Source organism: Sebastes fasciatus, chromosome 2 (genome assembly GCF_043250625.1).
Source record: "Sebastes fasciatus isolate fSebFas1 chromosome 2, fSebFas1.pri, whole genome shotgun sequence".
NCBI classification, from domain to species: Eukaryota; Metazoa; Chordata; class Actinopteri; order Perciformes; family Sebastidae; genus Sebastes; species Sebastes fasciatus.
The window spans coordinates 6450350-6474042 of NC_133796.1; the positions used below are offsets into that span (position 1 = coordinate 6450350).

At 40.1% G+C, this 23693-nt stretch overlaps 1 protein-coding gene across 8 annotated transcripts in view; it reads left to right on the plus strand.

Annotated features, from left to right (window-relative positions):
• Positions 1 to 18713, plus strand: part of znf536 (zinc finger protein 536) — a 307235-nt gene extending 288522 nt beyond the window's left edge. For all 8 annotated transcript variants that reach the window (XM_074660090.1, XM_074660073.1, XM_074660101.1 and 5 more), the window contains one exon: positions 15449 to 18713. In XM_074660090.1, coding sequence (XP_074516191.1) covers positions 15449 to 15726 — 278 coding nt within the window. In that variant the 3' untranslated portion in view covers positions 15727 to 18713. The remainder of the gene's footprint in view (positions 1 to 15448) is intronic.
• The last annotated feature ends 4980 nt before the right edge of the window (positions 18714 to 23693 follow it).

The following is a 23693-nucleotide window of genomic DNA, read 5'->3' on the forward strand; positions in this document are numbered from 1 at the left end:
TCAGCTGAGCAATTTCAACATTTGAAGCGACCTCTTTCACAGTGTGATGAACACCGCTCTTTGCCCTTCATTTAACTTCCTCTCTCGTCATTTGCTCTGTCTCTCCCCCTGTCTTTCAATTCTCTCTGTCTCTCTGTCTCTCTCTCTCTCTCTCTCTCTCTCTCTCTCTCTCTCTCTTCAGTATCCATTTCCTCTCATTTTCCTCCATGGCATGTTGTGCAGCCGTGTGTGTAAGCACATGTTTGTGCACGCACGCCGGGCCGTGTTGTATAATTGTCTGCGTGCTCGCGCCGTCTGCCTGCGTGTGTGGATTGATGTGTTTAAGATGCACGCTCTCTGCAGCGGTTTGCAGTTGCCAGCCTTCGGTTGGTCACCGGGCAGATGGTGACCTGCAGATGAACCCGTCTTTCTGCTCATTTGTTCAGCTGCCTCTAATTTCCCCCCTCCGCCTTTACATTAGAACGGCTGCTGGGGGAGTGTTACGGTGCAGTTCTCTGGTTGGACCACTAGAGGGCACAGCAGACCAGGTTTTGGTGCAGAGCTGCTAGTGGTGGTGGGTTCGGTCTTCCTATGATGGAAGTTGCATTGCAAAGAGAAGCAGTGGATGTCTTTGAATGTGTTCTGTGAATTTGTTTTAGCAACCTTGTATTGTTTAAATGTTACTACTTTTAGGCCAACAAAATTACAAATAAATAAATAATTTCCACATTACATTTTTTTTGCAGTGTGAGGCAATTTACAGACAAAATAACTGAATGATTAAAATAACTAATCAATAACTGAATGATTAGAATGTAAAAAATAAATAAATAAATCAAATAAAACAAAATAGAGACAACATATTTTGCACTAAAGGGGATTTTTGGCTACAGCTCTGTCCTCCTCCTCTTCAGAAGGAGGGTCAGAGAAGGACTCGTGCAGCTAGTTAGGGATTCAGTGTCTTGCTCAAAGGCTCTTTGGCAAAGGTGTCATGCGTTTGTGCATGTCGTTGTCCTTTTCCTCCCTCGCTGCTGTCTGCTCTTTGCCATCAAACATATAGGTTCTCTTCCCTGACTGGTCCAGGCAACACTTGTGCTCGCTCCATTTTCTTTGTCTAACTAGAGAATTTTCTTCTATAAGTTCACTCTTGAAATTGTCCCTTAGTATGCTCTCAGTTTAGTTTGTTTGTTTCTTTATTTACACGTATAACAAATTAAAAAGATACAATATATAATTTGCAAGGGGATGTGAAGGAGAATTGCCTAAAAATCGTCCAGGGGCTTGAAAAGTAGCAATTCCCCAGGCAGCGTATTACATGAAATACTTCTAGTAATGTAAAATACACAATTTGTATATATCTATCAATAATTTTAGACAGTAAACAAACAGAGACATAAGTACTTGACAACAATGCTTCCCATAAACACCCATTGGTTATGCAAATATCAAGAAGACTCATTCATAATTCACTGTCAGAAGTAACTTAACAAACTAAGAGCATACACTCGTGATTTGGCAAAGAGTCACCATAAAACAAGACAGTGTGCGCTTAGATAGAGGTTTTATTTTCACCCACATTTTCTTTTTTTAGTCCAGAACTGTGCTCTGCTTAGGTGCTTTGTTTTATTACGTTTTTTGATTCGGCACCACCTGAGGGTACTTTCCACCTTCTACTCGTGTCTATATGTATATCATTATTTTATTATTGTAAATATTGTAAATACACCTACAACCACAACATAAGAAAGCCAGGGGCATACTGAAAGAAACAAGCATGATATAAAATCACTGCATTAGTTTACAGAAGGCCTCTTTATTATTATTAGTAGTAGTAGTATTTTGTAACTGAAAAACGAAGTTAGGTTGACATGTGTTCCTTTCTCCTTCCTCTAGATAGCCTCCAAGGGCTGTGACAAAAGGGTCCGTGCAAACATGCAACTTGAATACGCCGTGCGAATGACGGACTTTGTTCCAAACCAACTAAATATAAAATGATTTATTCTATAATAAATAAATAGGCCCTGTCGCATGGATTGAACTGATTGCTGTTTTATGATACGTACAACATACAGCATTGAAAGTAGACTGTGCAGTATACAACGTAAGTAGCGCTGACACAATTTGGCAATCAACAGCAAATTATTCGGCATAATTTAGATAACTGATATATTTGTTTTAAAGTCAAAAATGTCTCTAATTCTAGCATCTTAAATGTACACATTTACTGCCTTTTTCAGTTTTTATATCACTGCAATTTGGTTTGAAAACTTTAGGTTTTGGACTGTTGATCGGACAAAACAAGCGATTAGATGTGAGAATAAGCACCTCTCACTATTTTCTGATATTTTATAACCGAACAATTAACAGTCAATGATCGATAAAGAAAAATAACTCTCAGCTGCCGCCCTGATTTTAAACTAAGAAATGCTAATGTGACAGCTTGTCCCCTCATTCTCATGCATCCTTCTGTTTCCTGCTAAGCATCTGTGCTTATGCATGTGGGTGTGTTAACGTCTGCATGTGTGTGCCCAGCGGAGTGTGTGTGTGTGTGTGTGCTGTATGCAGGGCTAGTACGTTATGGTCTCCCTCTTTCTCTCTCCTGAGCTCTTATGAATCGATGATCATGTGGTGTAAGGGAGATAGATGGCCCCCAGCTCCATCTTGTCTCCTCTAATTGTAAAATATTAGTTACATTAGACTCTGGCCCATGATTAATGGAACTTATTTGGAAGGTGGACTCTCTCTCACGCACACATACTTTTCTTTCTCCCTCTCGCCCTCTCTCTTGGTTACCAATGGTCTCCGAAGTCTCTTCCTGAAAGAATTGAGTGATTTCACTTAAAGCGGACAAATAGGCTTCCCTCTGGTAGGGAGGAAGGGGGAAAAGAGTGAAGAGGAGGAGGAGAGGAAATGAGGAAGGGAGATAAGAAAGAGGGGAGAGCTTATGAAAGGGGGTAAATAACAGCTCCACCGGAAGAGTTTGTTGCATCCAAAGCGATTTAAGCTCCGTGGTAGATAATTCTGTACGCAGGATCACATTTAAAAAGACGCTAAACGTGATCAAGTCCTGATCGTGTTTACAAGCTGATCTCTGTGGAAAAGGGTTTTTTTTTTTAATCTAACTCTACTGTTACCTGCCTTTGCAAAAAAAAAACGCATCCAAAGAGGAGTCGCTAAGTTCAGACAGTGAAAGTTTGCACTGCGGAACAACGCTGGGAGTTTTGTTCTTGTTTTTAGTCAGTTGAGAGAAACACATGCATGTACGGCCGTAATGATTCCTCTCCTCCTGTTTCGCACAAATTGGATGCAAGTCCTTGAGGAGCACCTTGGCAGGGCAACTTGACACACACACACACACACATTCACACGCTAACACACACATACCACTTCAGTCTGTGTGTTGATAACACTTGCTGTTCTTCAGCTGCAGCTTGTCTCACTTACACCTGCTACCAGCGAACACAACTGATACATGATCAGCATGTGTTGGCTTCCTGCATTTTTGTTTTTTTATTTTTTATGAGGTGCACCGTGTTGCATTATAAAATCCAGATATCATCATTATATTAAACATTTAAAAATATTAGGGCTGTCAGTCGATTAAAATATTTAATCATGATTAATCACATGATTGTCCATAGTTAATCGCAATTAATCGCAAATTAGTCACACATTTTTTTTTATCTTTTCAAAATGAAAAAGGGAGATTTGTCAAGTATTTAATACTCTTATCAACAGGGGAGTGGACAGATATGCTTGCTTAATGCATCAGGGAATAAAAATAGGCATGTATTTTTCATTTCTTTTTAGATGTAGATGTAGCCTAATGCAGCTTTTTTTTATAAGAGTGTGTAAACTTGTAAAATGTGCTGCATGTACACAGAGGTTTGGTGGTGGTTGAGTTTGAATGAGTTCATGTAATTTGAACGATGTGGTCACTGAATGCATTTGCGTCAAAGTTGTGAAAAGTGATCCACAGTTTAGTCCACATTGACTTCCGTTGCGCTGAATGTGTTTTACAATATCATTTTTGAAGACTTCTAACATATAATAACCAAACCCTCCCTCCTCTGGTTCCTAGTATGGTAACATCCTGAGTGTCTCACTCTGTGTGCCTGTCTGTTGCTCTGTGTTTTCTAACTGTTTCCTTAACTTTGAGCCGTTATCGCTGTGTATTGAGGTCAAAGGAAGTTCATGATGATTAATGCAGCAGAGCAGCCGATGCTCTTTGTGTCAGAATGTGAGTGAGAAGCAGGTGGCCGGCATATCTATCAACCCCCTCACCCTCCATTTTTTTCCTTTTTATTGCTGAGAGACATGGATGACAGCCTACACTCACACACACACACACACACACACACACACACACACACACACACACACAGACTCACGTGCAGTTGGGCATCCATTATCTGTGTACAGTGACAGGTCAGCAGCAAATTGTGCCTCCCTCAGTTCAGCAGGGACTCTGACTGAGGAAAAATAACACACACACACACAAACTGTGAACCTACAAAAAGATGTAAAACTAAAAAATATGGAGTGTGGAAAAATGATACAAATGACTGAGTGAGCGGGTGAGTTAAGGAAAACATGACTGAAAAAGTGTTTGACCGATAATATGAGTGAGTGAGTGAGTGACGCTTACTCATGCCCTTAAAACAAGTGAATATGTCAATAGGCTCGTTGGAGATGAGCCAGGTCTGCGCAGAATCGATCACCAGCGGTCACCGCGCAATGCATGCCGGTTAGATTTGTGTCCGACTTGATTCCGACTTGCTCTGACGTCACGCACACGTGGGCAACGATATAACCTCACGAGATCGAGTCGGCCGCAGTTAGCATGATGGGAAACGCCTTGCTCGCACCTGATCAAAGAGCTGATCGGCTCAAACAGCAAACACCACGTGTTGTAGAAAGTCCAAACTTTCTGTGTTTGTATTGTAATATTTAACACTAGATTACAGAATATTACTTGTTGGTACATTGTTGTGCAATGAAAGTTTCATCTGTTAACAAACACATCTTGTGTGGTTGATAATAATAATAATTATAATAATGAAGGTTATTTATATAGGATAGAATCCAATGCCAGATACATGCACATTTCCACATATATTTACAAACATATATAAATAAATCCCAACGTGGTCTCCAAACTACAAGTGGCCTACAGATCGGATCTAACAGGATGTAACTGTTTCTTTGACTTCCTGTAAATTCAGTGAAGGCTGCTGGAAACGGCTGGAAACTGTCCGACTTGACCGCAGCTTTCTGTCACACCCCCCCTGCTAATGCCGCCTGATCTCGTCTACTTTCCAGGCGAGGTGCAGTTCATCTCGAACGAGCCTAATATAAGAAAATATGAGTGAATGAGTGAGTGACGCTTACTCATTCATTTAAAACAAGTGAATATGTCAATATAAGAAATATGAGTGACTGTGTGAGTGAATGAGAGAAAACATGTGAGTGTGCGTTATGATGTCAGTGACTGAGTAAGCAAACAGATGAATGAATGAAGGGAATGAAACAGAAACTTTGAGCTGGAGCATGAAAAAAGACCAGCAGTAGACTCCAGGAAAGTGAAAATAGAACAAGAGATGGAGACAGAAAGGAAGGAGCTGCTATTTTGGGTTCTTATTAACAGGTCCTACTGGTACAGCAATTAATAATCTAGTTCAGTATTTAACATGGGACCTAGTCCCTGGTGTGGACGTTTTAGCTGGCTTTGATGCTGAAAGAGCTCCTTCCCCTCCACCCCTTCTCCCCCAGCAGTTCCTCTCCTCTCCTTAAGTGCCTCCCCTGGTGTTATTTGCGTGTTGGTTTTCTCTAGTTAAGCTAGGAAACAGACCAAATCGCTATTCCCCAAACTTCAGGCCAATTTTCTATCAACACGCCAGCTCGTTGAGGGAAATGCTCTTAATTCATCAGAGGGAATCTAGAGAAGGATAAATTCCCTTCAGGCTGTTTGAAGTAATGTAAATGTATTTATTTTTGGAGGGGTAGGGGGTGTTGGAGGAGTTTTAAAAATATATATATATATATATGTATGTATATATTACAAAAAAGCAACAATGGACACAAACCAATGCATCATCCTGCACTCTCATACTTTTTAGTTATCTTTTTTTCAAATGTGCTTGAGTAAAAATCCATATAGGCATCTGTATGAGATGCACCAGGCTTTCACTTAACTCCAATGTAAACCCATCTGTGTCATTATTAGATGGTCAGAGCAACTGACGTAGTATAAAGAGAGAGAAAGTCTGCGTAAGGAGGATGCCGGGGTGGATCGATGGGTCATTGTTTGACACAGGACTTTCACCCAGGAGACAGCTGGTTGTGTCCCGTGTGAAAGCAAGTCAACGTTGACTTATTTTACCTTACTTTTGTTATGTTACTTTAACTAACGCGACATTTGTAAGTTACGTAACTAACAAACTTATCTTAACCCAAACCGCAATCTTTTTCTAAGCCTAACCAAGTCGTTTTGTTATCTAAACCTAACCAAGTAAACCTAAAAACGAAGTAAACCTACGCTGGAAGTTTATTTTGAAAAGTAGAAACTGACACGCACGCCGTCCCTGACATTTCCAAAAATGACACTAAAGGGGTACCTAGAGCGTCATAGTTAGAAGCGAAGGGAAACTGACCAAGTGCGGTATCTGATGAGTTGGGAGTGAGAACATGTTGCAGGATCTCTAATGTCCATAGAGAGAAAAGAAATGTCCACAAATCCAGTCAGAAATCATATAAAAATGGTACACCTTGGAACTTCAGATCTTGGCTCATAGTCTTCACATTGAGGCTATTTATTTAGAGTCAAAATAATCCAGATGGTTGCTGTGCAAAAAGGCAGCATGACTTTCAATGATGTGGATTTGCCAATAAGCTACAGGCCAAAAACAAGGAGGTGTAGATAGGTTGATAGGTAAAAGCTTGACAGATGTTGCACATGTGGTATTTATACCTCCGATAATGAAGCCTCGTACTGTACCTTATGCAAATTGACAGGAGATGGGAATTGACAAGGTGAAGTTAGGGACAAATACATGTCAAAATGTCCAAAGAGCTTTTCATATTTTTGTCAATTTCTTTCTCTTTTTTTCTCCATACAAAATTCAAATCAATTTTATTTTCTTCTGGACCTCAACCCATTCCATACCTCTTATTTTTAAATTATACAATATGGCCAATGTAATAATAAATAAATTAATAATATTATGACCTGTTATCTATCAACAGTTTTTATCCAATTAAAAGCATAATGGCAGCAGGAAACAAGCAGGCTATTTAAAAGATATATATATGGGTTATATAAATATGTGTATAATCAGAATACAGCTATTTTTATGAAATAACAGATACATTTCCACAAAAAGACCTAGGACGTATGATTTCAAAACTATGTGAGTGTAGCTGCGATGGCATTCATGTCTCTGTGTGTGTGTGAGAGAGAGGGTGTTGCTGCAGTTTGCTGAGTAATCTGGGAGCTACAGCATAAATGCAGGTTATTGGACAGATGGTTTAGCACATTTAATTGCTCACACCTTCTGTGTGTCTCTGTCTCTCTGCCTACAAACTCTCTGTCTGTATCTTAGGCTCTTATCCTCTCTTTGTCTTTTCACACTAATAGCTCCCTTAAATAGTCATAAACTCGTATTCCCATTATAAGTTTCTACTCTGCACTCGGTTTTAAATGTGTATCTTTGGGCACACGAATGTATACGTGTGCCTTTCAGTAAACAGAAACCTGTGAAATGTTGGAAAGCCCTCGTGAAAGCATGCATTAATGTGCACATATGCAAACCCGTGCGCGTGGAAACACACTGCCACACACGTGCACGTACGCAGAGGCACATAAAGACCAGGAAACAGCGCGTTGGCATCCAACCAAAAGCTGCCGTCCTTAAATGCCATTTGATGCCAGCACTGCCATCTGTTGCCGTCTTAAGATAGCTCTTCTCACAAGACGCAGACGAGATAACACTTTTCCAAGAGCCGTGGTGTATTTTTCACATATGGCCACAAACGGTTCAATATAAGCACAGTTTGGATAAATCATAACTTCAATGCAATAAGTCTCCCTCCTGTCACTCCTCAATGTCACTTCAAATCAAATAAAGACCCCCCCTCCTTAAGAAATTATACAAGCTGGAGAACAAAACGTTATAATCATAAAACATATATGAATCAGTGGATTACCTCCGGGTCTGAAAAGCGAAGCCAATGCTGAAGCGCCTTAAACCTGCATGCTTTCTACTGGCCAGCAGGGGGCGACTCCTCTGGTTGCAAAAATCAGTCTGATTGTATAGAAGTCTATGAGAAAATGAGCCTACTTCTCACTTGATTTATTACCTCAGTAAACATTGTAAACATGAGTTTATGGTCTCAATCGCTAGTTTCAAATCTTCTTCAATACAGCATGATGTTCATTTAGTAAGTTATGGTCCCATTTAGAGTCAAATAGACCATAAAGCAGGGGATGCTTTAGGGCGGGGCTACCTTGTGATTGACAGGTCGCTACCACAGCGTTGTCTGGTCTGGGAGTTGTCTGTGTTTTCGTCTTACAACTTTAACCCTTAAGTTAAATGTAACATTTTGGTCGCCTAAAAATGTCTTATTCAGCGTTCGGTTGTACTTAGCTCCACCCTCTCGTGTCACTTCTGGTTGCAAAAAACAAAGATGGTGATGGCCAAAAACCGAACTCAAGGCTTCAAAACCGTAGTCCACAGACCAATAGGTGACGTCATGGTGACCACATCCACTTCTTTTATGCAGTCGATGATCTGAATGCAAGGGCAGGCTAATACTAATACAAATAAACTATTATTTTATTTTATTTTATTTTGAAAGCTACATGCTGAAATCATTTTGGAATACAGAAAAATGCAAAAGAAGAAATAAAGAAAGACGGGGTGAAAAAGACAGACATCAGAACAAGTGGAAGAAAAGAAGCTAGAGGGTGTGTGTGTGTGTGTGTGTGTGCGTGTGTATGCGAGTGTGTGTTTATGGGTAGAGATAAGATAATTACAGCAGGCTGGGGTGGGGGGGTGAGTGAGGAGTTGAGCGGGGGTGTGCATGTGTGGCAGGTGAAACATGGGCATGTTTGTGGCAGCGATGTGTGATACATCAACTACCCCCCCACCACCAACACACACATACACACCTCCACCCACTGAATCCTCTCCTCCTGCCCTCCTCTTCACTTCCTCTCCCTCTTTTCCTCTGATCTCCATGCAGAGGGCCTTAGGGGGTTAATTAACAGGCTTAGATAATGCCACGCTAATGAAAGCAAGACCACTGTTTCTCCTCTCTCTCTTTCCCCCTCCTCTCCTCCTGTTCATTCCTTTATCCATGCATCTCTTTCCCAACCAGAATCACCCAATATCAACGTAACTGCCAGGGTTACTGGGTCAGATTTGTGACGCCTTATGGAACCTGGACATTTCACTCATTCAGGGGTTTGTAAAATTCTTTCAAATCAAAGTATGTCAGTGCTAGTGAATAGTCTGGCTGGACACATTATCATTCTGCTATAGGGGAATATACACTCTGGCTTGTTTATATTTCTTTAAACCAATCACAATCGTCTTGGGAGGCGCTAAGCATAGGATGCAGTGATGATGCCCTTGCAAAATAGAGGTGCAGATAGCGGAAGCGGAGGAGAATGCTGCGTGACATATACAATGACAGGCTTATACCCTCAGTCTACATCCGGTGACTTAGTCTACGTCAAAGTAACAAAAATCTCAAAAGGTCAATCAAAGATGGCGCAGAATTTCTTCGGCCGTGTCAAGAAGGTAACCCACAAGTTGCAAAAACGTGCAAAAACGTTTGCGATACTCGCTCCCTGACGACCTATGCTAACCTTAATGATTCAAGGTCATTGCCTAACCTTCACCACTCAAGGTTCAAGCCTAACCTTAACTATTCAAGGTCAATGTTAAATCATGCTGTAGCTGCTAAAAGTAGATATTGTAGGGAAATATTTATTAAAAGTGTTTCCTCTTGTTGATTGAAAGAAAAGCGGATTCTGGGTGACATTCATTTGTGCCTCAATGCCTCTGCGCCAATGAGAGTCGTGGCTGGAAGCATTATGTTTTCAGGTTTTCCATCCATCCGTCCCATTTTTGCGAACGTGGTATCTCAGATTTGGCACAAACAGGGAAGGCCTGGAAGGAATTTCTTCAAATTTGACACAAACATCCATTTGTAGTCAAGGCAGCCCATTCGCCAAGAAAAAATGTTGACATTGTATGTTTCAGCAAATCAGGGATACGTTGAATGTCTATGATTTTGTAATCGTTCAGTGTAAGTGACATAGTTTAAATAGCGAAAAGAGACACAGAGGGATGGAGGTGGATGGGTCCAACAAACACAGGCTTCCATCCAGGATACTGCTGTTTGTGTCCCGTTCAATCAGCTGTTCGATCATGTCCCGTGTTCACAACGTTCAGTGTCATTTGTTACGTTACGTTGTTATGTTGTTGCATTGTTATTTGAACACAAATCCCAATCTTTTTTTCTAAATTTAAAGAAGTAGTTTTGTTGTCTAAACCTAAGCAATCATTTCACAATGTTAACCACGTGGCATTGTGTGTTTCTGCAAGCATGATACGGGGAACATATTCATGAAAAATATTTTTGGTTCAGAAACATCACCATCCAACGTATCCGGCATTTGCAGAAACGTTGCAGAAACCAACATTTTCTTTGGGTTGCTCAAGGATGAACTGATTAGAATTTGGTGGTCAATGGTCAAGGTCACCGTAACTCAAGAATTTATATGCTAATCCTAACAATTTCACAGAAATGTATTACAGGATAAAAGAAGGAAGCGATGACACTTTGAACAGACATGGATAAAATGCATAACTTCTTTTGTGCCATTTTGGTACAAGCTGAATCACAATTGTGTGATATTGACTAGAAAACCAGATCTTGATTGCCGGAAAATGGAATTGAAACAGTAAATAATTATATCCCTCATTATATTAAAAAAGTAGTGTGGCAGGAATTAGATGGAGAAAATAAGAAGGAAAAGAGTGGTAGGAAAGGGTTCATTTGACAGAACGGTGGTTTGTGTGGTGCTGCCGGGCCACAGTCAGCATGTGGGCTGTTCTGGTTACTGGCACGGACCAGAGGACATGGATTAATGATGGCAACTTTGGCCCACAGTAGCCGGGTGTGTGGATTGTTGAACGCCTGTTTGTGTGTGTGTGGGAGTGAGTGAGTGAAAGAGAGAGAGACAGCCTCTCTTTAATTTTTAATCCATAACAACATAGCCTGTGTGTCTGCATGTTGCTCTGCAGAAGTCAATTCCAATCTCGACGCCAACTCAACTTTATACATCCTATCCAAACTTTGTTCAAGTCACGCAATTCAAACCACAATCTCTCGCTTTTTACCTAAACAACTTCCCCGGAGATAAAAAAAAGAACAAACTTGATTTGTATTTATTTTTAAAGTCTTGGGAGACGAACGACAAGTAAGCAGGGAGAGGAGAGAAGAAAAAAAAAAGAATGAGTTGAGTTGTTTGGGGGCATAACTCGCTCTCCCTAAGTGTAAAATGGGATGAGATATTCTGCCTCTCGGACTTAACGTAATGTAAGAGAGTGTGAAATTAAACTGCACACGAATAAAAGGGGCCCCTCATTGTGTGCCGCCGACTGGCTTATCTGGAAATTCAGACAACTGGAACATCCAAAGCCTCCAAACTTGTAGCAATCCCCTTTGTGTGGCTCCAGAGCAAACAATGTAATATCAGAAAGCCGAAGAGGCTCCAAATCCTGTGTCAGATTGCCAAGCACAAAGTAGCTGCATCCTCGCATCAAGCCCGTCCGTGTGTACGCTTTAAGCGCGCATGTGTCCGTCTTTATACAATATAAGTAGACTGTGCACTCACTCCCGCTAACCCCATGTGTATGCCAGTGAGTGCTTCAAATAGATTGTTTCCTCTTTAATTCCCGGCCTTTTACCTATTGATATTCCCTGCACCTATCCCCGCGCCTCTTTTAAACCCCATATGTTAATTTGATTTAGAGCAACTCAAATTGAATAAGAGATAAAGAAAAAAAAGAAAAGAAAAAAGAAAACGAGGGTAACGGCAAATGTACTGTTATTAATAACCTAAAGTACCGGAGAGGGCTCAAACTCTCTCCCTACATTCTGCCCCCTCCCTCTTCCTTCCTCCCTCCCTCCCTCTCCACTTTGTTTTGTCCTCTCTGTCTGTCTGTGAGTGAGTGAGCTAAGTGAAGTGGGTTATGATGGCGGTGTAATCGGCATCCCTCAAACAAACGGCTGGTGCTATTAAGGGCCATTGTGTTTGCTGCAGTGATGATCAGATTCAATCTAGGGAGAACATTCTGTGCTGGAGCTATGGCAAGGGGGGGAGATAGAGAAAAATACCTCGCCTCGTTCCACTCTGCTATTGTGTTCAGGGGACTAGATGTATGCACGCTCTTCAAAAGATGCATATCGACTCGGGGAGCTGCAAAAGTTTAGTTCAGATGAATTTGTGGGCGCTCTCTTGACTGCACAAAGTGAGGCAAGTATTAAGTGTTGGGTAATGTTTTGAGGATGTATTTGTTTCAATAAGGAGCTCGGCAGAGTAGTGCTGCAGGGGGGGTGGTGGTGCAGATGAGAAAATCACTTTTCCCTCTCCTCTTTGTCCTCAACTTTACCCTCTTCTCCCAGTCTCTGCTACTCTTTCATGTTGTTAATACACCTTCATAAGGGCCAGTGGAAGCCTGAAGGCCTGAGAAGTCGCATTGTGGCCAGAAGGGTGGAGGCTGAAGGGTTACAGGGCACTATATCAAGCTTCTTATTGAATATTGAGTCATTTAATACACTGTTGATATGATGGACGGGCAGCAAGGAGGCCTAGTGATTGCTTCACAGTAACAAGATTTGGCTGGTGCCTTTTTTGTGTGGATTTTGCATGTCCTCCCCGTGTTTGCGTGGGTTTCATCCTCCGCAGTCCAAAATGATCGAGGTTTGATTAATTAGAGACGGATTGCCTGTAGGTGTAAGTGTGAATGCTTATCTGTCTGTATTTCAGTCAGCCAACTCACGTGGAATGGACCATTATGTGAATGTAGAATAAATACAGCATATTGATATTTACTTATTTATAGGCTCTGAGCTCGTCACTCCCCACAAGGAAACGCCAAGCTCACCATAGCAGAGATTGGGGAGGATATGATAACTTCCCCCCCGATGGGAACATAGACTCAGAGCTTACAGATGCTTGGATGGATGTGGGACACACCCTGCCTCCTACGAAATTGCATTCCCCTACAAATAAACTGCAATGTCAATTATGTTTCGAGGGAAATGTATTTTCTCCCGGATTAGGGTCGCAGTTTTACACACGGGGTTAATGTCCTAAACTGTAACAAAACAAATTAAAAAACGCAACAAAACTACTTGCTACATTATTTAAAGCTAGGCTCGGTAATGCCGGGAAACTAGTAATGTGCCAACAAAATGCAGGGAAGTAGAACACAGCAAATTAGCAATTAAGGATATAAACAAATGCGGGTTTCAAATTTTCAAAAGCTTTGCAAATGTTTCATAAGGAACGTGTCATGTTCTCTAAGAACTTTGCATCTATTTTGCGGTAATTGTCTTCCTCTAGTGGTCGTTCATTATTCTCTTGTTTACCACCTGCAAATTGATTTCATTGGTTGTTTTAGTCATGTGACTCAGCCAGGTCAGAGTTCAGAGATTCTAATTAGGAAATTATTCAGTTGTTACATTAACATGTGGTCAGCTTGCAGCTCCAGCTACTTTATCTTTTCCTTCCTCTGTTTGAGCCTTGCAAAGCTTCGCTTGTAAGTTATATTTACGCTTATAGCTAATTATAACAAGTGTCATGTAATGTATTATGTTAAGTTACATTTAAATAATTTTTACTTTTATACCTTTAGTTTATTTACATGTCAACACTGCAAATGTTAATTTAGCTGTGAGTAGCTTTGGTGTTTCCTTTTAATAGCTATTTGAGAGCATTCCTGCTGCATTTATGCCAGTTTACTGTCTGTGTTTTTAGGCTGGTAAAGTTTATGTACATTATTTACAAGATATTTACAAAGAATGCACAGCTATTTACATATCATTTAAATGTTACATTTGTAAGCTATAACTTTGTGGCTGTGATCTACATCATTGTATGTCTGTGGAAGTTTGCTTCTGTTAAAATAGCATGCAGTAATTGGTGCTATCTTTCTGTATCATTTCAGTTTTACAAAAATCGGTAAAGAGCATTCAACTTTACTCCAGCCTCTGACTTTCTCCTGAAGCCTGTTCGCTATCTGTCGATTTGTGTGCAGACACACACACATTGAGGACAGAATAGTATGAAATGCATTCAACACATTTGATAGATGTCAAGGATACACACAAATGGTGCAAAATGCTGAACAGTAAACAAGAAAACGCCACGGTGTCTGTTTAAAACAGTTAAACCGAAACTGTCCAAGGACTGCTGACACACTGTAACACCAATATGCCGTTTTACAAGAACACTTGACTCTTACTGTCAGTCCGTTTGCACGAAAAGACGTACAAATGTCACGATGTGCAAGTCGTTGAGCGTGCAATAAGTACATTTGTACGCCATGTATCCTGTACTGACTGCAATGTAAACGCATTCACATGTAAATGCTATGGTAAGAGTTAATGATGAAGTATAAAAAGCGAGAAATACAGGACTTTTAACGAGGAGACCCGTGTTTGAGACCATTGTTGACCGGTGTTTTGTTTTAAAGCTACATTAGTGATGTTTGTCACTTGACGGCACGTTTTTTATTGACGTTTGTGGCGTGTTTTCCATAGTTGTATCCATATGTGTTAGGGTTAGGGTTAGGGTTTACCCTAACCCTTTTAAGCCCAACCATGATGTTTTCCCTTACCCTAACTAAGTGTTTTTTCTTGCCTGAACCTAAGTTATCCAACTGCAGACATTTGCATGGCGTACAACATGACACGCGGAATGTCCGTGTAATGTCATGGTATGTATACACCTTCCCGTGAGACCAGGTTGGTTATTGTAACTGATCCTAATAATGAAATAAATTGTCAGGTTTGGATACCAATGCCCTTAACTCCAAACACATGTTAACCCTGGTATTTGCTATAAATATGATTGTTCGAAGTTGTCTATTTGGATCAGTTCTTCTTCTTACATCACAAACCTGAAACCCACAAACACATTAGCCCCCCCAAACTATTGACCCAGTGGCCACAGTGATGGAGGATGTTTGTTGTGTCTTCATCCGTCTACACTGTAGGTGAGAGAGGAGCCTCTGATTGGAAAAAATCACTCTCATACATCCTCTAATGGGGGTAAATTTCTAGCAAATTAGATTATAGTGACATGGGGACCCCAAAGGACCCAGCCTGAGACCTACTGGTTTGGCTTTAAATGCTTACAATTATTCTCTTGTTCTGTTTCTCTCTCCAGGCCAGAGACCATTCCAGTGCAGTTACTGCCCCTACAGCGCCTCCCAGAAAGGCAACCTGAAGACTCACGTGCTGTGCGTTCACCGCATGCCCTTCGACAACAGCCAGTATCCCGACCGACGCTTCAAGCGCTCGCGTCCCGAGTTCGACGTCCTGGAGATGAACCCCGATGACGGCGTTGGCGGTGTTGCATCTCATCAAATGACTGGAGCGGATGGAAGCCATGGGAGTGACATTGTGTCATTTGGAGGGGAGGCCGCGTCTCGTCACCGGGAGTGAAGCCGCCATGAGCTAGAGGGAGGAATGTGTTGGACAATGCATTATCTGAAATGCCCTAGATTATCAGAATGTTAGTCACTATGAGACTCATTTCCAACAGACCCTGACCAAACAACATCAAGACAATGAGATCAACAAATATAGACAACATTGTCTACGTTCTAAACACAAAGTAAACATATTGTGTTATTGGAAGTATGTTACTAAGAACACATTATAATCGATGTATTTTGTGATGAAGTGATTCAGCATCTTTTGTCTTTTAACCAAGCACTGCGGTGTACGAATTGAAAGTTAAAAATGGTTAATGAAATGGTGCTTTCAAGACAAATCATAAAGGAAGGAGGCTATGGAGCGAGAGGGAAGCCAGATGAAAATCATTAGAGAGACTTTTTTCTCCAAAAATAATGCTTTTATCAGAAAAATGATCCGTGTAAACGATTGAGCGGAACAGTTACTGTAGGGGAAGATGGAGGAGGCGGTGGAGGAAGAGGAGGGCTTTCGAATGCACACCACCACCATCACCACCACAGCCACCCCAGAACATAACACCAGTGGCTGCCATTTTCCCAGTGTGAGTGATGAGCACTGGATATGTGTGTGTGTGTTGTAGGGTCAGTGGTGGCCATGGTGGCGTGTGTGTTGGGGATAGAGGGGAATGGGAGGGTGAGAGGGGGGGGATGCATTGGTGCCAGCCTGACTGGAGCTGTCATCGCAGAGGAAATCAATTCAACAACACACACGCACACACAAACACACACTCGGAGTCCTACAGTGGTAATCCGACTCTGGACCGTATACGCCAGGGGGTCAAGTTGAGTCCCATCAGCTGGCCGGAGCCCCTCAAGTCACCTCCTTTCCCTCCTCTATCCTTCCCCTCCGCTCTCACTCTCTCTATTACAAGCTCAATCCGTTAGAACGAGCTGGAAAATACAACACAAATCAATCAGCGGTGTATTTAAAGCATCCATTAGCCAACGCTAAGGCTTGTTCTGCTCTGGTTTTGGCAATTCAATGTCCGGAGGTCACCTTACTGGCTCCCCCGTCAGAGAGGGACGGGGAGTTTTAGCTGATTGTGTTTTAGCTCGGGCTGCTTCATCACGACAGATGACAGTTTGGTACTTTGGCGAGCACCTGGACCAAGCTGTGGGGGATTTTTCTGCCTCAGAAGTAAAGATGAGATATAACCAGCTGCGTTCTGTACATATGAAAAAGGTGTGTGACATCCCGCTAAAAGTTCTTCAGTTTGACAGAGACACTCATACAAAAAGCAGGATTAATCTCCTCTACTGATATGCTCTTTTAAAGATGCTTCACAGGGAGGGACATGATGGAAAATTAGATAATCATTCACCTGCTTTATGTCTCTAATTAAACTACCTTTTCTATAAAGAAAGTTCTTTTTTATTTTCAAAGGAGGCATTCTCTTTTTGTGGATAAGTAGTGTTATATTCTTTATCCGTATGTGATTAATTCCTAAGGTGGAAAAAAAGCAACATGAGACATTGAAAACAGAATGTTTTGATCTCGTAAAATCAAGCTACATTGCTTTAAGGACAAAAAAAACTACTTTGATTGTACTTAGTTGTGCCGGCAGCTGTTGGTTACTACTGGGCGAGGAGAATAAGAAAGTGCGGCGCTTTGTGTTGTGTCGGTATTGGTGGTAGGGGGTTGGGTGCTGGGGGTTGTTAATGTTTTTCTGATAAAGAGAAATGATCCGGACTTTAGGAAAGTCAATATCTTCCCGCACAAACACACAGGCGGTGGCGGGGAGGGCTAAACTCTTAAAACCCCAGGGCCACGGCTCTGCCGAAAGGAGTTTACAGTCCGACACAATGCACTCACACACACACACACATACACACACATATACAACAACACGGTGAGAAATACAATCCTACAGCACGCATGGGGAGATGGAGGGGTAAGCAGAGAGAAAGAAGGAGAGCGGAAGTGTAGAGGGAAAGAAGGGCAGAGAGAAAAAGAAGAGAGAGTAATAGAGTAAGTTGAATATTCTGCTGTAATTGTGGTTTTAATTGTGTCACACGATTTTAGTTTTTTTTGGCCACACTACTAAAACAATATCGATTTTATTTGCAATTTGTTTTGGTAGCCAACGAGACAGTATAGTTCTCACTGCCTTATAACTTATAAGTGTGTAGGGTCTGTCGATTTCAACACACTATTGTGTTTTTGCTGGCTGTAGCTTGCTTCTTCTGGATGTGTGTATACATTGTGTGCGCGTTCCAAACATTTCCGAATATTAGCAAAAAGTCAATAAGGAAAAAAAAGTTTTTAAAAAAGTGCACATTCCTTTTTTTGGCACCCTGGCATTTCCAACTTACTAAATAAAGCATGTGGATCAGTACGGTTTCATCATCTTGTTCAGATGAGGCAATCTTTTTTTTTTGTTTCGACACTGGAGAGCGCCATTTGTTGTGATTCCTCTGTGACTTGTACTCTTTGTCCATCCCTGAGAATGATGCGCCATTTTTCCCCCCCTGCTGTAATCCCAAAATAATCCATTCCATTGTCCCCATGCTGTTTGATCTCTGTCAAGCTTCCTATTGAAGTAGCACACGCAGTTTGCTCAATTATAATCACTGGTGCAAGAAGAAAAACTAAAAACTAAAAAAAATAAAAAATAAAAATGAAACCATGCCCATTTAATTCAGCCTGCAATGGATTCTGTAGCGTGCAACCCTAGTCCAAATACTGTCCACATTCCTGAATGAACAAGATTTCTATAGGAGAAGTGAGGAGATGGGCTTTGTTGCAAACTGTTATCTTATATTAACAGTAGATAACTTTATATCTAAAAGAGAAATATCCTTGGTCATTATTTATTACTGCACATCTGTTTGACAGAAGACATTAAAAGTGTGTATCAAACATGGACTCTTTCTGCGGTCTAGACGTTCTGATGTACTTTGAAGCAGTAAGATTTATCTGGTGTTTTTTTTCCTCCAATAAAATCCTCTACCTCTGGGAAACACCGTGTTTTTGCGTCTGGTTCCTTTCACACCATTCAGGTCAAACACTCACACTGAAGAAGATGAACCATTCTGACTGCAGAAGGACTGCTGACACCAAGCACTGAAATGTTTCACTCAAATCAAAGTGATAGTTTGGGTCTTAAAACGTACCTCGAATATTGCCTATGAAAAAGGATAAATAAGAATTCAGAATGATGTTTGCTTGTAAATGCTGGGTCTCATTCACTCAGTCACTACACTTACATTTAAAATCAAAAAAGTACTAGAAATAAATGGTGGTGCTGAGAAGACAGGAAACAAGTCTATGGCCATGCCAGCAGCCGCTAACATGCTCACCATGGCAATGCTAACATGCTGATGTTTAGCAGTTACCATGTTCACCATCTTAGTTTTGCATGTTAGCATGCAAACATTTGTTAAAGTCACTGTTAGGAACTCCTAACTGGTTATGAAAAAGTCTCTCATTTTAATACTGATGCGTCTATATGACCTACATAAGCAAACAAGACCATCAGCAAATATATTGGCTTCTATATATAGTTATTCTTAATGCCTGTCATCAGGGCGATTTCCTGCAAACGACAAACGATTCAGCAGCCTTGCTGCTCCGCCAGTCCCCGCTGGGAGCCAACACTGACATCACACTTCTGGAGACCCAGGTCATATTGCTGCATGGGCCCGCTGGAGGGAGCAGCCCAGTCTCACGGCAAAGCGTGTAATAGACCCGCCTGTCCACCAGAAGAAAGTGTGTCTGTGTCATGTTTTGTCTTGCCGAGAATATTACACACGTTTGTCACGTGTTGTGTGACGGAAGTCTAACTTTAGAGCTGGTTATGTAGTATGTAAAGTGAGAAAGGCCACTTATGGTGGTGTGGGTTGGGAGGTGGATGGGTCAAACAAATATAAGGCTTTCAAGCGGGAGACCGTTTTTTGGCTTAGCAAGTTACATTAGTGACGTTTGTCACGTGTTTTCCGTACTAACGTTATGTCAGTTTACTTGCTTATTTTAAGCACAATCATGATGTTTTCCCTTAACCTTACCAAGTGGTTTTGTTGCCTGAACTTAAGTGAGTGGCTTTGTTGCCCCCTGCCGGTACTGCACGTTCATACAGGCATGTAATATTCACGTTTCTGTGAGGCAAAATGTGACACTGACACGCTGTCCTCTGGTGGACAGGCGGGTCTACTGTATAACACGCTTTGGCGTGATATCGGGTTTAAGGGAGACACAGGAGAACCAAAACCAAGATTGCGCATGTACACTGTTAGACCCTGTTGCAGTAAAATGAGAAGTTTTCTAAAGGGATTCTGGTGCTGGGAAACACTAACGCTTTTGTCCACAGGGACCGCCAAAATCAAACACAAAATGAAAGTATCAAGCGACTTAGCTACCATGAAATGCATGTGGTGTAGTGTGAATTTGTTTTCCCTGTATTTAAATTACTGAGTCGTCTTTTACAACAGCGTCAATGCATCTGATGTTTGCTTCACCGGAATCAATAGAACATAGAAGCTGCTCTGTTAAAAGAGTAACCGAAAGATTTCAAATGTAAGAATTAAAATGTTGTTGTGCACAGTTCCATTTCTAATGGAAACCTCAGATACATTTCAAAAGTAGTGAATGCTCACATCAACTGTTTTGCAAGTGTAAGGTCTGAGGAGCAATGTAAATGCAAAGCGAGGGAAAATGAAAAAAAAAAAAAAAAGAACAGCAATGAAAGGACAAAAAAAGGGGGGAAAAGGCAAACCAGCAGCTGAATTTGAAATGTTGTCCCCAGGATGAGCGCATTTTACTGTTAATGGAGAAATAGAGTGCGTGGCATATTTAATGGGTTTTGTTTTTATTGTACAGCACTGAATAATTAACTGGGAAGCAGCATGTCACATAGATTTATCTTTTAATTAAAATAACGTGGTTCACGCATATTTGAGTGGTAGTCCAAATAAATGCAATATCCAAATTTATGTTTTGTTTATCTTCCTGTTAATTATCCGGAGATTGTTCACTGTACAGCCCTTCATATTCCCTCTCTCTGCATCTGTCTCTCCCCCTCTCTCTCCCTCTTTCTCCTAGTAATAACCAGTCAGGTTTTATTAATTTATGGATAATTGTGGCTACATGAATAAGGTGCGTGGCATGAAACCAGCTCATTCTCATAAAGTGAGATGAATGTGTCAGGCTGGCTGATGCCTCCACATGACAGCAATAAAGAGAGGAACATTTTTTGTCCTTGTCTCTAGAATCAGACTAATTTCCAATATCTTCCCATTAGAGCTGAGACAAGTGGAAACAACCAGCGACTCCTCGGATGCACACTACATGCAGAGAAATAACCTCAACAAAGGACAAAGACAACAAGGTTTAACATTTATGAACATGTCTCAAGGGAATCAATCTAATAGTTGTTGAGATATTTCTTTCTGAAACCTCATGATGGCGCTCGAGGAATAGTCAGTGGATCACCTAAATCATTAAGGATTAATCCTCTTGGAACAATGCATTTCTGTGCTAATCTATATAGTAGATAAAAAGTGAAAACTTTGACCAGCTGGTGGCGCTAGAATAAAGGTTAGGGGATCACCAAAGTCAATAGGCTTCATCCTCTGGACACCATGAATGTATGCACCAAAGTTCACGTAAATCCATCAAATAGCTGCTGAGATATTTCAGTCCAAAATGGTGGATTGACCTAACAACAAATTGACCAATCACCTAGTTTAAAATGATTCTTCTCTAAATTCATAATCTCAATCATAATCCTTTATGCATGAAACCAGTTCAATAATCTAGGAAACACTTACGAAGACCTCTACAATTTTACGTAGTAGAGGAGATTATTTTCAGATAAGGGGTTCTCTAATCCCCTACCTTGATTATGGACACCTGGTTTCTCGTTTACATGACATTCAATAAATCATCTTACTGGACAAAGAGCATGTAAATCTTGTGAATAGTTGTGTATAAAGCGTGTTCCACTGCCACCAAATTGCCAGATAATCTATTACTGTTGCTTTAAAACTGATGGTTATAACATAAACTCGTAGTATTGTAAAATGATCCAGGAGACGCACACTTTGCAACTCAGCATTTGGATTTATTGCACTCTATAATTATATATAATTTCTAGATAGATAGATAGATAGATGGATAGAACAGATACACAAACACACATACACACACTCATACTATCCAGTCATGCATTTCCTAGACAGCGTCTCTTTCCAGATAAGACCATCAAAAGGCTGAGTGGTCCTGCAAATGGAATCATCTCCACCATGAATGGGGATGATGCTCATCTAATACACTGCCTGTGTGAATGTCAGACTCTGCTTGTGTGTGTGTGTGTGTGTGTGTGTGTGTGTGTGTGTTCAGCCTAAATATAGGAAATGTTACGTCTTTGTATGGAGTCAAAATAGAGTCAAAAGTAACCTATTGTAGCTGTGTATCACCAGATCTGAATGTGTGAAAACATTTTGTATGAATACATTCAAAGTGCAATGTGGAAAAAGTTCTGAACAAATAAATTCAAATGTTTGAATGTTTAAAAAAACACATCTTTCTTTTGTTTCGTTTGTGGGTGAAGAAGTTCACACAGAACTCAATTGTACATAAAAATCTGAAGTTTACAGGTACGAATCAAATCTACGATTACAAATCATGGGTACAAACAACCTACGGGCATTTATCTCTGACACTGTTTTGACACTTCCTCCTGAATAGCCAATGAGGATGCAACGAACCTCCTGAGGTTGTATATGACAGAAAAGTACTCACTATGTGAGGGTGCGGATCAAACCCCGCTCTGCTGCATTAAATAAAGTACTATGACTTTTTTTCATGAAAATGTTATACAATTTTTTTGACATACTATACTATGACTTTTTTTCATTAATTTTTTCGATATACTATACTAAAAACTTTTTCATTAAATTTTTCGAACAAACTATACCATGACCTTATTTCATTAACTTTTTCAACATACTATACTATGACTTTATTTCATACATTTTTTCACGTACTATACTATGAACTTTTTCCATGAACTTTTTCGACAAACAATGCTATGACTTTTTTTCATAATATTTTTTGACATACTACACTATGACTTTTTTTCATACATTTTTTCGATATACTATACTATGAACTTTTTTCATTAAATTTTTCGACAAACTATACCATGACTTTTTATCATTAATTTTTTCGATATGACATCTTTTCATGAAATCTTCCAACATAATGTACTGTTTTTTTTTTCATGAAATGTTAGGACATACTTTACTTTGACATATTTTCATGAAATCTTCGACATTCTATACTATGACATCTTTTCATGAAATTTTTCAACATACTTTACTATGACTTTTTTTGGTGAAAAAAAGTCATGAAATAATTTATCGAAAAATGTCATAGTACAGTATGTCAAAAAATTTCAAGAAAAGATGTCATTGTATAGAATGTATACAAATTTCATAAAAATTAATAATATAGTGTGTCGAAAATTTTCAGGAAAAAAAGTCCTAGTATAATATGTCGTAAAATTTCATAAAAATAGTCATTGTATAGTATGTTAAAAAATATAATGTAAAAGAATCATAATATAATTTGACGAAAAAAGTCATAGTATTGTATGTCCAAAAATATCATGAAAAAAGTCATAGATTACGTCGAAAAATTTCATCAAAAGATGGCATCGTATATTATGTCCAAAAATGTCACCAAAAAAAGTCATAGTATAGTATGTCAAAAAATGTCATGGAAAGATGTTCTATGACTTTTTTTCATGAAACTTTTGAAAGTACTATATTATGACTTTTTTGGTTGAAATCTTTCGACATACTATACTATTTCTTTTTTTCATTAAATGTTTCGACATACTTAACTATGACTTTTTTCATTACATTTTTCGACATACTATACTATGACTTTGTATGAAATTTTTTCTATATTATATATTGACTGTCTTTCATGAA